This window comes from Gopherus evgoodei, unplaced genomic scaffold (genome assembly GCF_007399415.2).
Source record: "Gopherus evgoodei ecotype Sinaloan lineage unplaced genomic scaffold, rGopEvg1_v1.p scaffold_36_arrow_ctg1, whole genome shotgun sequence".
Lineage (NCBI taxonomy): Eukaryota > Metazoa > Chordata > Testudines > Testudinidae > Gopherus > Gopherus evgoodei.
Window position 1 is genome coordinate 1,610,380 of NW_022060038.1, and position 17,423 is coordinate 1,627,802.

Consider the following 17,423-nt stretch of genomic DNA (forward strand, 5'->3'; position numbering starts at 1 on the left):
GTGGGATAGCTGGAGCACCCATGACAGTAGCAGACAGTATAAAAGGACTGGTAACCATCATCACCAATTTCCAAAGCAGCAGATGGTGCATTACAGCTGGTAACCGTCTCTGCTACCTTGCAATAGCAAATGAATGATGCTGTGCAGCACTGCAGTACTGCATCTGTCAGCAGCATCCATTACACATACGGTGACAGTGACAAAAGCCAGAAGGGCTCCGTGGTTGCCATGCTATGGTATCTGCCAGGGTAATCTAGGGGAAAAAATGCTCTAAATGATTGTCTACTGTTGCTTTCATGAAGAAAGGATTGAATGATGACATTTACCCAGAATCACTCGCCACACTGTTTTTGCCCCATCATGCATTGTGATCTCAATCCAGAATTCCAATGGGCAGGGGAGACTGTGGGAACTATGGGATAGCTATGGGATAGCTACCCAGAGTGCAATGCTCAGAAAATCAATTCTAGCCTCGGTACATGGACGCACACTGCCGAATTAATGGGCTTAGTGTGGCTGCGTGCATTCGACTTTATACAATCTGTTTTAAAAAAATGGTTTCTGTAAAATCGGAATAATCCCGTAGTGTAGACATACCCTCAGATACACAACTTCAGCTACAAGGGTTGGGTAGCTAAAGTCAACTTAGATCGACTCCGCTTCCACCTCTTGCTGTGGTAGAGTTCCGGAGTTCTGGAGTCGACGGGGAGCACATTCGGGGATCAATGTATCGCATCTAGACTAGATGCGATACTTTCCTCTCCTCTAAGTGCTTCAGAACTGATTCCTTGAGGACCTGCTCAATGATTTTTCCATGGACTGAGCTGAAGCTGACTGTCCTGTAGTTCCCTGGATCCTATTTCTTCCCTTTTGTAAAGATGGGCACTACATTAGTATTTTCCAGTCATCCGGGACCTCCATCAATCACCATGAGTTTTCAAAGATAATGGCCAATGGCTCTGCAATCACATCCGCCAACTCCCTTAGCATCCTCTGATGCAGCACATCCAGCCCCATGGACATGTGTTCATCCAGCTTTTCTAAAAAGTCTCGAATCACTTCTTTCTCCATAGAGGGTTGATCAACTCCACCCCATGCTTTGCTGCCCAGTGCAGCAGTCTTGGACCTGACCTTGTTTGTGAAGACAGAGGGGAAAAAAAAGCTTGAGAACATTAGCTTTTTCTACATTCTCTCTCACTAGGTTGCTTCCTCATTCAGTAAGGGTCTCACATTTACCTTGACTTTCTTCTTCTATATGGCCCAGCTGTGTGACTCCTCCTGCTTTTATGCCTGCTCCTGTTGGAACAACTCAGCTAAGGGGGCTGGAAGATTAAATGCCAGGAGTCCAGGGCCCACTTTTAAATATGGTTCAGTTTTCACTGGAAAATGGTAGGTGGTAGGGATCTTGGGAGAGGGGAGGTTTGTCTGTAGGAGAGGAGAGACTAAATAGATGGTGGGCAAAAGGCCATAGGGAAAGGAGAGTGGAGGAGAGGAAGGACTCAGTGAAGGATTCAGCGAGAAGCAAAGGGGCCCTCAGCGGAGAGACGGAGCAGGGAAAAGAGAAGGTGCCGTGTGGGTGGAGTCATGGGGAAAAAGCAGGAGGGGACATCAGAGGTGGAGTGCAGGCCAGGACACCACAGCCCAGGTGTCCCCTCTCTCAAAGGCAGGTTGGGGCCTGCACAACCTAGGGAGGTTTAGCCTCCCCTGGACTATGATACTTGCTGCCTACATGGGTCACTTCCTACCAGCTCCCTGCAAATGTCCCAAGGGCTCCGTAAAGCAGCCTGAAGGGTGTCTGCTCACCCCAGAGGAACTCAGAGGGACAAAGGAGTTCTGCCTTATACAAATGATATATTAATGGGTGGAAGAGAACAAAGAGAGGAGAGGAGCCATCATGAGGAATGCCCTAGGTACCACCTGAGCTGGAAAAAGAGCTATACCAGGGGAAAGGATTGTGCCCAGACTAGGAAGGCATCCAGTCTGTGAAAGAAACGTATTGAAACATCTCTGAGTGTGAGGATCTTATCTGTATCCAGTTTCTGACTGTATTAGACATAGACTTGTGTGTTTTATTTTATTTTACTTGGCAATTCACTTTGTTCGGTCTGTTACTACTTGAAACCACTTAATTCCTACTATCTGTATTTAATAAAATCACTTTTTACTTATTAATACCTACACAGAGTAAGTATAATACTGGGGGAGGGGAGGGGACAGCTGTGCATATCTATCTATCAGTTTGATAGAGGGCTAAAAATTTGAGTTTACCCTTTATAAGATTTATACAGGGTAAACCAGATTTCTTTGGCTTTAGACCCCATTGGGAGTTGGGCATCTGAGTGTTATGGACAAGAACACTTCTGTTAGCTGCTTTCAGGTTAAGCCTGTAGCTGTGGGGCAAGTAATTCAAACTGTGAATTGGAGTCTGTGTTGGAGCAGGCGGGTGTGTCTGGCTCAACAAGACAGGGTGCTGGAGTCCTGAGCTGCCAGGTCAGGAAATCAGGGGCAGAAGTAGTCTTGGCACATGAATTGGCAGCTTCCAAGGGGGGTTCTATGATCTAACCCTCACAGGAACAATGAACAAAAATGGGAAAGGTTCACGAAAACAAGACACCCCGCTCTGTGGGCACAGGGACATCACAAGGAGCCCTCTCTGGGACGCAAGGGAAGTTCATAGTCTGTTCCACTCCAAAATTAGCTGCTGTCATAAACAGATAGCTAAGGGTTAATGTCTCTTTCACCTGAAACACCTGACCAGAGAACCAATCAGGAAACCAGATTTTTTCAACTTTGGGTGGAGGGAAGTTTGTGTAAGGGTCTTTGTTTTCTGTCTGCCTGCTGTCTGTGAGCTTTGGAGAAGTAGTTCTGTTTTCTAATCTTCTGTTTCTAAGTGTAAGGACAAAGAGATCAGATAGTAAGTTATATGGTTTCTTTTCTTTGGTATTTGCATGAATATAAGTGCTGGAGTGCTTTGATTTGTATTCTTTTTGAATAAGGCTGTTTATTCAATATTCTTTTAAGCAATTGACCCTGTGTTGTATCATCTTAATACAGAGAGAACATTTGTATTTTTTCTTTCTTTTTTATATAAAGCTTTCTTTTAAGACCTGTTGGAGTTTTTCTTTACTTCAGGGAAATTGAGTCTGTACTCACCAGGGAATTGGTGGGAGGAAGAGATCGGGGAGATCTGCGTGTGGGTTGAATTGGCTAGCCTGATTTTGCATTCCCTCTGGGTGAAGAGGAAAGTACTTTTGTTCCAGGACTGGAAACAGAGAGGGGAAGTCCCTCGGTTTGGATTCACAGAGCTTGTGTCTGTGTATCTCTCCAGGAGCATCTGGGGGGGGGGAAGGGAAAAAGGATTATTTCCCTTTGTTGTGAGACTCAAGGGATTTGGGTCTTGGGGTCCCCAGGGAAGGTTTTTCAGGGGGACCAGAGTGCCCCAAAACACTCTAATTTTTTGGGTGGTGGCAGCAAGTACCAGGTCCAAGCTGGTAACTAAGCTTGGAGGTTTTCATGCTAACCCCCATATTTTGGACGCTAAGGTCCAGATTTGGGACTAAGGTTATAACAGCTGCACAAAGCAAGAAGTTATTTTTACTCAAAGGTGCTGTAGTAGTTAAATACCGCAGTCCAGTTCTCAAAAACACACGGTTTCACAACTCTCACCAGTAAGCTCTAGTAGAATATCCTCAATTCCTACAGCAGTTTTCCTGTATAATGACTTTCCAGTTGAAACATTAGGTTTATCCTCCAGGCTTTGTGATGGATTCAGCGTAGAAAAATCAGGTACATTTTGCTGACCGAATCTCTGTACATATGACAAAGGACTTCAGCATTGCTGATTCTTTCTATTTCTCTTTGTTTATCTGAAAGTGTAGCTTCTGTTTGTAAAACTGAAAAGAACCATGGCCGCACAGAGACTAATAGAAAACTACTTTGCCTCAAAATGCTATAATATCTTAGGGTAGTCTCAGGGCAGGTCTAAACTCAGCAGAGATCGATGCTGTGAGATCGATCCACCCGCAGTCAATTTAGCAAATCTAGTAAAGAGAAGAGTAAGATAAGTCAATGGGAGATTTTCTCCTGTCAACTCCCCAGCCCCCTCCCACAGTGTAGACCCCGCAGTTACTTGACCTAAGGTACATTGATCCCAGCTACCTTATTCATGTAGTTGGAGTTGCGTAGAGTAGGTTCACTTACCGTGCTAGTGTAGACTTAGTCTTAGAGTCACGGAAAGGCTGAGTAACAGGGTGTGTGGAGATGGAGGCTTTGGGTGACAATGAAAGAGGTCAAATGATGGTTAGAGAGAGGTAACTCAGCAATGGAAAGAGCCGTGGTTAGTGATGGAAGGATAAGATATTCTGTGGGAGGAACTTCTCAGACTGTGAACTTCCACAATGCTGAGCTCAACCAAACTGGGACAGGGCACCCTTGATTAACGAGGAGATATGCTTTCCCCCTCTTGTAACACAGATTTCAAGTCAGTGGCCCCAGGTGATCAACTTCTGCAGGTGTATTTACCTACTTTATCACGAAGCTCTTTGGTTCTGATCCCATAAATGATCGGGTTGAGCATGGGAGGGATGAGGAGATAGAGGTCAGCCAAGATGATGTGAACATGGGGAGCGATGTCTTGACCAAACCGGTATGTGAGATTGGAGAAGATGCTAGGAGTGTAATATGTCAGCATCACACAGATGTGGGTTGTGCAAGTGTTGAGAGCTTTCTGGTGAGATTTCTTAGAGGAGATTCTGAGGACGGCCCTGATGATCTGACCGTAGGACAGGACAATGAGCGTCAGGTCAAACCCCATAACTACAAACATTAGCCCCAAGCTATATATCCTGGTTACTGTAATGTCCCCACACGCCATCTTGAACAAAGCTGTGTACTCGCATTGCGTGTGGGGGATAATGCGGTTGGCACAGAATGGCTGCCTGCTCAGCAGCAGGGGTAGGGGCAGAATGAAGAGAACAGCTCTTATCAAACATACAAGCCCAACCTTAGCTATTTGTGCATTGGTGAGGATGGTGGCATATCTCAGAGGGATACATATGGCAACGTAGCGATCAAAGGCCATTGTCACGAGGGTGGCTGAGTGCATAACAGAAACCATGTGAAGGAAGAACATCTGGGTGAGACAGCCAGACATAGTAATTCCTTTCATATTGAACCAAAATATGCCCAGTGCCTTTGGCACGACGAAGGTAGGTGTGGCGATGTCTGTGAGCGCCAGCATGCAGAGCAACAGGTACATCGGCTTGTGCAGGGTCTGCTCCTTACCTACAACAGACAGAAGTGTGAAATTTCCCAACAGGCTGATAATGTAGAATGTAGAGAAAGGGATGGAAATCCAGATGTGGGCAGCCTCCAGGCCGGGGATGCCCATTAGGATGAATGTTGAAGGGTCAGAGGGGGTGAAGTTGAAAGCTGCCATGAGGTGGTTGATGCGTCAATATGACTCAGAAATGCTCAAGGTGCCTGTAAAGGGAGAGAAACACACAGTGAGGGAGTTACATGCTTTACAACAATTAGTACAGTAAATATTTTATAGCTATTCTCATTCTAGGAGTCTTCTTGAGTGGGGAGAGAAGAACCACCGACAATGTCACTCCCTGCTTTATATAACTTTAGCATATGGCGGGAACCCTGTGTTTCAAAACTGAGTTTCAAGACTAGTTTGCGGGAAAATTACAAATGGAGTCCAGAGTTCTTCGGCCTGGTCACATACAGGAAAAGAAGGGGGAGGAAATGAGATAGGTGAGACCTCATGGTGCAGCCTGCTGTGACTAGCGAGCTGCACTGTGAAGGGGAGGGTTCCACATTTTAACATTCAAAAACTAGGACACTCCACGGGGAGGGAGGGTAGCCCCACCCTGCCACCATTCACTCCCTCCAACTGCCCCCCACAGAAGCCCAAACCCATTCAACTCCCCCGCTCTCTTTCCCCTGATTGCCCCCTCCCAGGACCCCTGCCCCTTGGAACCCACCCCCTATCTAGGCCTTCATTCTCCTTGTCCCCAACAGCCCCCTTCTGAGACATTCCCCCCAACTTCCCCTGGGACTCCCATGCCTACTCAACTGCTGTCTGTCCCCTGACTGCCCCCTCGAGCCTCCACCTCATCCAGCCCCCCCAGCTCCCTTGGGACCATCTTGGGACCCCTGTCCCTAACTGCCTCCCAGCACTACATCCCCTATCTAAGTGCCGCTGGTCCTTGTCCCCTGATTGCCCCCTTCCAGGACCCCTGCCCCTAGCTGCCCCGCAGGATCCCACCCGCTATATAAGCACAGCAGCTCCTTGTCCCGATTGCCCCCTCCTGGGACCTCTACCTCTAACTGCCTCTACTCCATATCTAAACCTCCCTTCTCCTTGTCCCTTACTGCCCCTCCTGAAACCTCTCCCAACTTCCCCCCTAGGACCCCACCCCCTACCTGTCCCCTGACAAACCCCTGGGACTCCCATGCCTACCCAACCGCTGCCTGACCCTGACTGCCCCCCGAACAGTCTGGCTGCGCGGAGCCAGACACGCTGCTGCATACATGCTGCCATGCTCCCCTGCGGAGCCACAGCCCTCCCCCTCTCCCCAGCACCTGCCTTCCAGATTTGAACACCTCAAAATTCAGGAGCTCAGTTTGGGCAGCTGTTACTTTATTTCTCCCAGATCAAATATACTGATCCACTGTAACTTGCTGTAGAAAAAGTACGATAAAATTGAGCAAGAAATGCTTCCCAGTGGTTATTAGGACTGGAATTGCTATTTTCAACAGCCATTGCCGTTTGCTTGTTTGTTTGTTAGTTTAAAAGGAAGACAGTGATATTGCATTGGCAAATTCCTCATAGGAAGAAAGAGTGGAACAAAAGAATAATAAAGACACTTCAACTTTTCCTCATTTCTGGAGGACAGTCTTATAATATGTATCCAGATATCCTCCAATCACACAAGCTGAAAATTGTTCCACTTTACTGCAGCTCTGTAACGGTATGGGAACCAATCCTGTCTGTGTTCTGGGCACATCCAAAATTCCTGCTGAATGACCTGCCCTGGGAGCGAGTTACCAGTGACCCAGGGCTGTGGCAGAAGGAGGGTGCAGGTGCAAGGGGAGAGCCCAGGCCTGGGGCAGCAGAATGTGGGGGAGGGTGGAGAGCCCAGGGCTGGGGCAGCAGGGGGTGCAGCGAGGAGGTCAGGGTAAGGATGGGAGGCAGCCAATATTTTTTTTGCTTTGGGTGGCAAAAAATCTAGAGCCGGCCCTGGTGACATGCCTTTGTAAAATCATAGCATCCGTTATATATAGGCTGTCTGAAGCATTCTCAGGGAGGCTCATGTGGTGGGAGATCAGTTTCCATTGTTTCCTCCAATGGTTCATTGCCCTGTATAGGCCCTTCCCAACCAATTATCTAGACTGAAATCATCCTGCCTAGTGGGCGTTACCCAGGTGTGACTACATTTGAAATACAGATAAGTAGTCAATATTCATAACTGCAAACAAAAATCATACATTCATACAAATCAGATAATAATATTCAGAAAGTCATAACTTTTCCAATGACATCTTACATGATCCATCTTGCATAAAATGTATCATAAATATGCTATTATCATATAATAATAATAATAATAATAATAATAATAATAATAATAATAATAATAATAATAATAATAATAATAATAATAATATCACTATGATCAATATGGGGTACATTGTCACAAAATATCTATGGTTATTTCTACCAGTGAAATGCCTGAAGTAACATAACAACAGTTGGGAACAAAACTGAGTAAAGGTTGTGTCACCCAGGCTGCAGTTCTGTGGCTTATCAGGGCATAGAGACCCTAAAACTCCCCAAACACACTCTGTACCAGGAAAGATCCCAAAGCTGGCCTTGGATCAACAATTCTACAGAAAAAAATTATTTCAGCAGCACTAACCACCTGTCCATCTCAATGCTGCTCTTTAACCCTGTGACATTCCCCTTTCGTGTTATCTGGACCAGTCATCTGCTAGGTCACTCCAAGCCTTGACTCTGGGAGCCAGACTGACTCTGCTCTGCTGTGAGAACCTCCACTCCTGGGTTGTTCACACACAGCCTCTACCATGTTAGCTGCTGCTTGGATTGTGTAACTGAATGAAACTAGCCAATATCAACAGTTCCAGACACAACCCTAGGAACCTCCGTCTTGCAGTGTCCAGTTACGCCCTGGATGCTGGAAGCTTAGATGAGTTTATCAGTTTAACAAAGAAATTGATATGCACCAAGTCTTTTATTCCCAGGGGAGTCTCTTACACGCTTCAAACCAAACACACTGCTTCAGGTAGAATAAACAACACATTTTTAACTACAAAGAGAGATGTTAAGTGATATTAAGTGATAGGCAAAAAGTCAGAGTGGTTACCAAAATAAAATAAAATATAAAAATGCAGTCTAAACTCTCAGCCCTATTCGACTGGGCAACATCAAGATGAAGCTGTTTTTCTCACCCCACAGGAAATCGCAGTCCTTAGTATACAGGTTTCTTCCTTAAACCTGGGCCAGTCTCCATGCTGGAATCTTGTCTTCTTCTCAATGTCTTTGTTGCTTGCAGCTAAGGTCACGGCCAGAGAAGGGCTCAGTATGTGTCCACCCTGTCTGTTTTACACCCTCAGTCTATGTGTTTGGGGAGCACACATCCAGGCATGTCTGGGGTGCATTGCTGAGTCTCTGCAAGCAAGACTGAGCAAATCCCTTTATGGGGCGTCATGTAGGTGAGTCAGTGTATTGTAGCTCCCTTGCTGGACAATGGCTATTGATGGTAGTTTGTCACCCTGCCTGAGTGTTTGTTACTTTCCCAGCTGTTGCCTCAGGATGGGGGCTAATATCTGGCTGATTCCCCAACTTACAGCATGTTTTAGTGACCACCATATAACAGAATTCTCATAGCTCCATATACATTAATGATACATATATGGATAGAGACATGACTTTCAGCAGATCATGATGTTTCCCTTGATACCATACAAGGACTGCTTTATATGTAAGATCTTGATTATCTGAAAATGAGGAATATGGAGGTATAGAATGTCACAGCACCCACAAAGCCTCAGTTCTACTCGCCTGTCACTGCGCATCCCCTGCTTGCCTCCACAACCCTCAGAAGTGCCCAGTTCTCTGTGCATACCCCCTACCTATCCCCACAGCCTCCAGCACTGCCAGCCTGCCTCTGTACACCCCTCTTCCTTCCACACAACCCCTGGTTCTGGTCACCTGTCCATGTAGATCCCCGACCCCCAGAACTTCCATCCTTGCCACATAGGGATATCCCTCACCCAGGACCAAAACCAGGTGCCACGCACCACAGCAACAGCTCACAGACATACCTCTTCAGTCTAAGATAAACTCAATGTCTGCCTGCACCAGGGAAAAGGGGGAGATGAGACTGAACTGCCTTTCTGGGGGGAAAGGGAACCCTGGCTGCAGCTCAACCTGTGCAGGGAAGGAGAGATGGACAGAGCTAGCAGGAGAGGGAGAGGAGGTGGGATGAAAAAGAGCCAGTGTGAGCAACTCTTCTTCAAAAAGACACAAAGCTTTGATATATTGCGGCCAATTAGAAACCCAGACACCCCTTCCTGAGGCTGCTTTTCTGTGTTGGCAATTGCTGATGTTGCCACAAAGCTGTAGTGGGTTTTCCCATGGAAGGAAGTATGATCTGGATGGAAGATGGTGTCAGAGACCATCAGCCAGACCAGGGGTAGGCTACCTATGGCACAGGTGCCGAAGGCAGCACCTGAGGTGATTTTCAGTGGCACTCACACTCTGACACCTGGGTCTTGGCCTCCGGTCGAGGGGGCTCTGCATTTTAATTTAATTTTAAATGACGTTTCTTAAACATCTTGTTTACTTTACATACAACAATAGTTTAGTTATATATTATAAACTTATAGAAAGAGACCTTCTAAAAACGTTAAAATGTATTACTGGCACGCAAAACCTTAAATCAGAGTGAATAAATGAAGACTCGGCACAGCAGTTCTGAAAGGTTGCCGACCCCTGTGCTAGAGTGTGGCCCACTTTCCATTGAAGTCTCAGACACCTCCCAGACCCAATGGGCCTCTTGACGCCTCTTTGATCTGTGCATCAGGGAGGACATTCATTCCCCATGCTGCATAGTTTCAGAACCCTGTGCCACTGTGATCTGGATACTGCAGGTCCCGCAGTCCTGCCTGCACCCACCACACAGACTGTGGATTCCTGGACCTCCCCAGGTAACATTTGCAACACAACCTCTAATGATTCTCATCCTCTCCAGAAACGGAGATGAAGGGTCTCTCTCCCTTTGCCCTCCTTTTATAAAAAATGGTTATCCTAATTGTTTTGAAGTTTTAAATCTGTGAATTTGAGATTTAAGCAACTCCCCTGTCAGTTCTCCTTGAGTCCAAAGAAGCTCACGCATCCTTAAAGGCCACGGAGCGACTCCAGATGAGGTCACTGGAGGCTCATGGCCGATGTAAATCAGGGAATTTATTTAACTCAGTATATGTGGATTTAGGGCACACTCCTGGCCCAGTTAGGAATTTTGCCTTTGATCTCAAGGGGACCAGTTTCACTCTGAATGTTTAATTTTCGGCTCCGGGCTGTTAAATTCACGGCTTTGGGTCCTGCTGCAGAGAGCGCTATTCTGTTAGGGTGGAGAGAGAGTTTGAGGGAACCCTCAGTTCATGTGGCATTCTGAGACTGGGAATGAAAGTTGGGAGTTTCAAAACAGAGGGGCCTTGATTTTGCTCTCACAGAAACCAGTGTCAATCTGGAGTGAACCAGTGAAGGCAGAAACAGAGAGTAGAATCTGGGCAGTGTGTGGGCTATTCTTCTTGTGAACCATCTGGTAACACAGATACCCACTGCAGAAGCTTTAGCTGCACTTCCAAAAAGGGCACCGAGGTTGCTGAATTGGAAAACTTGAGCCAACGAAAGGAAAAACCACACAGTTCAAAAAGAAAAAAAAGTTACTGAGAAAGATAGAAGGACATAGTAAGAGAAAACGAATTGAACTTAAATGCAAATATTTGTCTAAACTGTTTCCAATCTATTTGTAGTTCCAATTTTTCCAGGGAAATCCCTTGTTTTTTATGACAGTACTAAACAGTTTAAGTCACCCTGCTGGTGAATTCCTGCCCAGATGGTTCTTGATTTGAACCCTGGAAACCTTCCTGAGCCCTCAGCATTAAGTTTAGTACAGAAACAGGCAACTCACCAAAATCCCACGCAGCAGAGAGAGGAAATCTTTTTACTGCAACAGCAAGGCAGAGTGCTGAGAATCAGTGTATGAATTCACGTCTGACACTCGGAGTGCTGCACAGTGACCTTTATGATTCCCCTGTACAATCCCTGTGGATTTTCAAATTGGCCAGGACTCCTGTACAATTCCCTGGACTCTGTGTGAGCAGCTGGAAGAGCAGAAAATAGACCCTGGAGAACTTCAGTCTAAGAATCACTCCTTGGAGAAAAAAAATGATTTGCCGAGAACTGGGGCTTAGATTTTCAGAGCAAACTGTGTCTTGCAAACTGTTTAGTGTAGCAAATGACGATGGCTGTCTGTTCTGTGTGTAATGTACTGCCATCTTCTATGAAGTTATCAGCTCACTTTTGCAATACAGCTTAACTGCTTTTATAATAGAGATGTTAACCCCAGACATCATATAATTGTATTACTTTGTGACTCTGTGGTTTATACCATTTATTATTCTTTCATTCATTTTAATAAAGATCTTAACAATTTGGAATAGTCCTCAGAATAGGTATACTTGCCACACAACCTCAGAGACCACTTATGACATTGAACACTCTAACAACAAGTAGTACTTGTGAGACTAACACATTTATTTGGGCATAAGCTTTCATGGGCTGAAACCCACTTCATCAGTTACATGCAGTGGAAAATACAGTAGACAGGTATATATACACAGCACATCAAAAGACGTGAGTTGCCTTACAAGTGGTGGGGTCAGTGCTAACGAGACAATTTAATTAAAGTGGAAGGTCTGTATTCTCTAACCCTGTAGCAGGAATTGGGACAAGAACTTAAATATCTTCTGCTCAGATCATTGGCAAGATGTAATAAATTACTCCATAACTGAACCATTTTGGTGAACTTTTCTTGCTTCTGCGTTACCCCAGGGAAACTGACTGGTGAAAGGATCTGAGTGCGTACTCCCACCCGCTTTACCCATAGGACTGCCTGACCTCATGGACACCCCTTCCACTCTCCTGTGTGGCACAGTGCTCATATTAGTTACATAGCTGGGCCCAGGAATCCTGAGAGGCTAAAACACCAGTCTCATTGTGGTCACTTAGGGCGAGGGCTAGAGTGTCCCCACTCTGGTGTACTCCCTTCATATCAGATGCCTCACTGATCCACAGATCATTATATTAAGTTCAAACCAAATATAATTTTCATAGATTCATAGGCTATTCATAGATTAATAGACTCTAGGACTAGAAGGGACCTCGAGAGGTCATCGAGTCCAGTCCCCTGCCCTCATGGCAGGACCAAATACTGTCTAGACCATCCCTGATAGACATTTATCTAACCTACTCTTAAATATCTCCAGAGATGGAGATTCCACAACCTCCCTAGGCAATTTATTCCAGTGTTTAACTACCCTGATAATTAGGAACTTTTTCCTGATGTCCAACCTAAATCTCCCGTGCTGCAGTTTAAGCCTATTGCTTCTTGTTCTATCATTAGAGGCTAAGGTGAACAAGTTTTCTCCCTCCTCCTGATGACACCCTTTTAGATACCTGAGAACTGCTCTCATGTCCCCTCTCAGTCTTCTCTTTTCCAAACTAAATAAACCCAATTCTTTCAGCCTTCCTTCATAGGTCATGTTCTCAAGACCTTTAATCATTCTTGTTGCTCTTCTCTGGACTCTCTCCAATTTCTCCACATCTTTCTTGAAATGTGATGCCCAGAACTGGACACAATACTCCAGTTGAGGCCTAACCAGTGCAGAGTAGAGCGGAAGAATGACTTCTCGTGTCTTGTTTACAACACACATGTTAATGCATCCCGGAATCTCCTTTGCTTTTTTTGCAACAATATCACACTGTTGACTCATATTTAGCTTGTGGTCCACTATGACCCCTAGATCTCTTTCTGCCATGCTCCTTCCTAGACAGTCTCTTCCCATTCTGTATGTGGAGCACTTTGCATTGGATTTTATTGAACTTCATCTGGTTTACCTCAGACTATTTCTCCAATTTGTCCAGATCATTTTGAATTTTTACCCTGTCTTCCAAAGCAGTTGCAATCCCTCCCAGTTTTGTATCGTCTGCAAACTTAATAAGAGTACTTTCTATGCCAATATCTAAGTCGTTGATGAAGATATTGAACAGAGCCGGTCCCAAAACAGACCCCTGCAGAACCCCACTTGTTATACCTTTCCAGCAGGATTGGGAGCCATTAATAACTACTCTCTGAATATGGTTATTCAGCCAGTTAGGCACCTACCTTACAGTAGCCCCATCTACATTGTATTTGCCTAGTTTATCGATAAGGATTTCATGCGAGACCATATCAAATGCCTTACTAAAGTCTTGGTAAACCACATCCACCTGCTTCTCCCTTATCCACAAGACTCGTTTTCCTATCAAAGAAAGCTATCAGACTGGTTTGACACGAATTGTTCTTTACAAATCCATGCTGGCTATTCCCTATCACCTTACCACCTTCCAAGTGTTTGCAGATGATTTCTTTAATTACTTGCTCCATTATCTTCCCTGGCACAGAAGTTAAACTAACTGGTCTGTAGTTTTGCCCTTTATTTATTAAACCGCAACTGTAAGAAATTTAAGAAAAAATGGGAAAGGTTCAAGAAAACAAGAAACCTCAACTTGTGGGCACAGGGACATCACAAGCAGCGGTTCAGGGTCGTAAGGAAAGTTTGCAGTTTGTTTTTCACACACCCCAAGCCTCCCGGCCAGGTCCTGGCTGTGATAGAGTGATACCATGGGTCAGACACTTCCTCTAGGCTCTTGGTGGCAGGACCCTTCTCCAAACTATTTTCCCTCTCATCAGATTCACACACCCCCTTCTAAATCCAGTTTTCAAGGCCTTCTTGTCTGGTGATGTCTCCCTGTGCTGGGCCCTCTGCCCATAACCCAATCTTGTTATCCCCAGCAGTGCATTGTACACAGATACTTGTGTCATGGCCAGCATCCTTATCCTGGCTCTCGCACCACATCTGTCCACTGTAGCTCAGCCCTGGCTCCCTGTTCCAGCCACTGGTTTTTGCAGACCCAGCTCCAGATTCTGGTCTGCTTCAACCACCCAGCTCTGCCTCAGTACTGCTGCTCTGCCTTCAGCTCAGCTTAGGTGTTTTGCCAGATTTCAACTGCATCAATAGCCCCAAATCACTTAAAAATGAATCTATGAGTAGTGCTATGTATTTCTTGAAACAGAGGGTTTTTTTTTAATTATAAACGTATTCATTTAGATGTCAAATAACAAATGAAAGTATTTGCTAGATACCTACTACAGATTATGTTAAAAAAAAAAAAGCTACAAGCTCCAGCAGGAGGGTCTTCATATTAGCAACAAAGCTATGAAACAATAATCAAATTCAAATTAAAACCGAAGTACTGGTACTAGTGTCTTGATTGTGGCGTGGCAGGTATTTCTAAGAAAAATGGTGAATAACCCAAAAGGAGCCCAAAATATATGTAGTGTGAAAACAAAAATAAGATTATTACATAATTTATTTCTAATTCCATTCAAAGACTGTCAAGCCTGATCTTAAAAAGCTCCAGGGAAGGAAATTCCACCACCTCCTTAGCTAACCCATTCCAGTGCTTCACCACCCTCCTAGTGAAAAAGTTTTTCCTAATATCCAATTTAAACCTCCCCCACTGCAACTTGAGACCGTTTCTCCTTGTTCTGTAATCTGGTACCACTGAGAACAGTCTAGATCCATTTTCTTTGGAACCCTCTTTCAGGTAGTTGAAAGCAGCTATCAAATCCCCCCTCATTTTTCTCTTCTGCAGACTAAACAATCCCAGTTCCCTCAGCATCTCCTCATAAGTCATGTTCCAGCTCCCTAATTCTTTTTGTAGCCCTCCGCTGGACTTTTTCCAATTTTTCCACGTCCTTTCTGTAGTGGGGGGCCCAAAACTGGACACAATTCTCCAGAAGTGGCCTCTCGGTGCCATCTGGTGCCAAACAAAGGGGAATGATCACGCCCCTCGATCTGCTGGCAATGTCCCTATTTATACAGTGCAAAATGCCATTAGCCTTCTTGGCAACAAGGGCACACTGTTGACTCATATCCACTTTCTGATCCACTGTAACCCCTAGATCCTTTTCTGCAGAACTGCTGCCTAGCCATTTGGTCCCTAGTCTATAGCAGTGCATGGGATTCTTTCATCCTAAATGCAGGACTCTGCACTTCTCCTTGTTGAACCTCATCAGGTTTCTTTTGGCCCAATCCTTTAATTTGTTTAGGTCCCTCTATATCCTGTCCCTACTCTCAGGTGTATCTACCACTCCTCCCAGTTTAGTGTCATCTGCAAACTTACTGAGGGTGCAGTCCACACCACCCTCTACATCATTAATGAAGATATTGAACAAAACCGACCCCAGGGCCAGCACTTGGGGCTCTCCGCTTGAAACTGGCTAGACATGGAGCCATTAATCACTAGCCACTAAGCCCAACGATCTAGCCATCTTTCTATCCATCTTATAGCCCATTTATCCAGCCCATAGTTCTTTAACTTGCTGGCAAGAATACTGTGGGATACCGTATCAAAAGCTTTGCTAAAGTCAAGGAATAACACAACCATTGTTTTCCCCTCATCCACAGAGCCAGTTATCTCATCACAGAAGGCAATTAGGTTAGTCAGGCATGACTTGCCCTTGGTGAATCTATGGTTGACTGTTCCTGATCACTTTCCTTTCCTCTAAGTGCTTCAGAATTGATTCCTTGAGGACCTGCTCCATGATTTTGTCCAGGGACTGAGTTGAGGCTGACTGGTCTGTAGTTCCCTGGATCCTATTTCTTCACTTTCTTAAAGATGGGCACTACATTAGCCTTTTTCCAGTCATCTGGGACCTTCCTCGATTGCCATGAGTTTTCAGAGATAATGGCCAATGGCTCTGCAATCAGATCTGCCAATTACTTTAGCATCCTTGGATGCAGCACATCCGGCCCCATGGACTTGTGCTCATCCAGCTTTTCTAAATAGTCCTGAATCATTTCTTTCTCCACAGAGGGTTGGTCACCTCATCCCCATGCTTTGCTGCCCAGTGCAGCAGTCTGGGACCTGACCTTGTTTATGAAGACAAAAGCAAAAAAAGCATTGAGTACATTACCTTTTTGAACATGCTCTGTCGCTAGGTTGCCTTCCTCATTCAGGGGCCCACACTTAATTTGACTTTCTTCTTCTAATGAGTCTGAATATAATGTAACCTGAATATGCTTCATGCAAAAGGGTATCATTACAAAGCTTACAGTCTACTGGGTGTGGTCATCTTTTTGTATGTGTATCATTCTTGTATCTGAAACTAGAAATATGAAGTATAACTCTGAGGGCCTATTGTAATTATGCAAAATTTGGGCCATTAATGGTGTTTTGGAATCTTGATGGCTCACATTAACCAGGACAATTGACTGTAGATGGCTCTGTTTACTTTTACTTCTTCTTGTATACGTGTGTGCTGGCAAGTGGTTAATGGATCTTATCGTGACATGTGATCATGTCACCTGAACTGGAATCCATCTTTAACTCGGTGCTTTTCCATTTAGAAGGAGGGGTGGGAACCCAGAGAGGAAGAAAGGATTCCAACATTGTGGCAAAGATGTATAAGGGGGTGGAACAGAACAAAGGGTGGTGCAGTCATGAGAAATCCCCTAGCTACCACCTGAGCTGGAACAAGGGCTGTAGCAGGGGGAATGATTGTGCCCAGACTAGAAAGGTGTTCAGTCTGTCATAGAAGCTTATTGAAACATCTCTGAGGGTGAGATTATGTCTGTGATCAGTTTCTTAATGTATTAGTCTTAGACTTACATATTTTTTTCATTGTTTTGCTTGGTAATTCACTTTGTTCTGTATGTTATTACTTGAAACCACTTAAATCCACCTAAACCACCTAAATCCTACTTTTTATACTTAATAAACTCACTTTTGTTTATTAATGAACCCAGAGTAAGGATCACAAACTGCTGTGCGTATCTCTGTACCAGTGTTATAGAGGGAGGTTGGACAATTTATGCATTTAAAATTTATGGATTTATTTGGGGTTTGGAACTCATTGGGAACTGGGTGTATGGGTGCTGGAGATTGGTGATCTGCTTAGCTGTTCTCAGTTATGTCTATAGTTTGCAGGCATGGGTCAGACCCTGGGTCTGTGTTGCAGCATGCTAGTGTGTCTGGTTTAACAAGACAGGGTTCTGGAGTC

General features: G+C 45.0%; 1 protein-coding gene across 1 annotated transcript; it reads right to left on the reverse strand.

The window, feature by feature from the left end:
- Window positions 1-4,498: 4,498 nt before the first annotated feature.
- Window positions 4,499-5,437, reverse strand: LOC115641899 (olfactory receptor 52E2-like). The gene has a single exon (XM_030545257.1). The coding sequence runs from the start codon at window positions 5,435-5,437 to the stop codon at window positions 4,499-4,501; it is 939 nt and encodes a 312-aa protein (XP_030401117.1).
- Window positions 5,438-17,423: the final 11,986 nt, after the last annotated feature.

Excerpts from the sequence above, each read along its gene's own strand:
- LOC115641899 (XM_030545257.1), bottom strand. The coding sequence starts at position 5,437 with ATGGCAGCTTTCAACTTCACCCCCTCTGACCCTTCAACATTCATCCTA.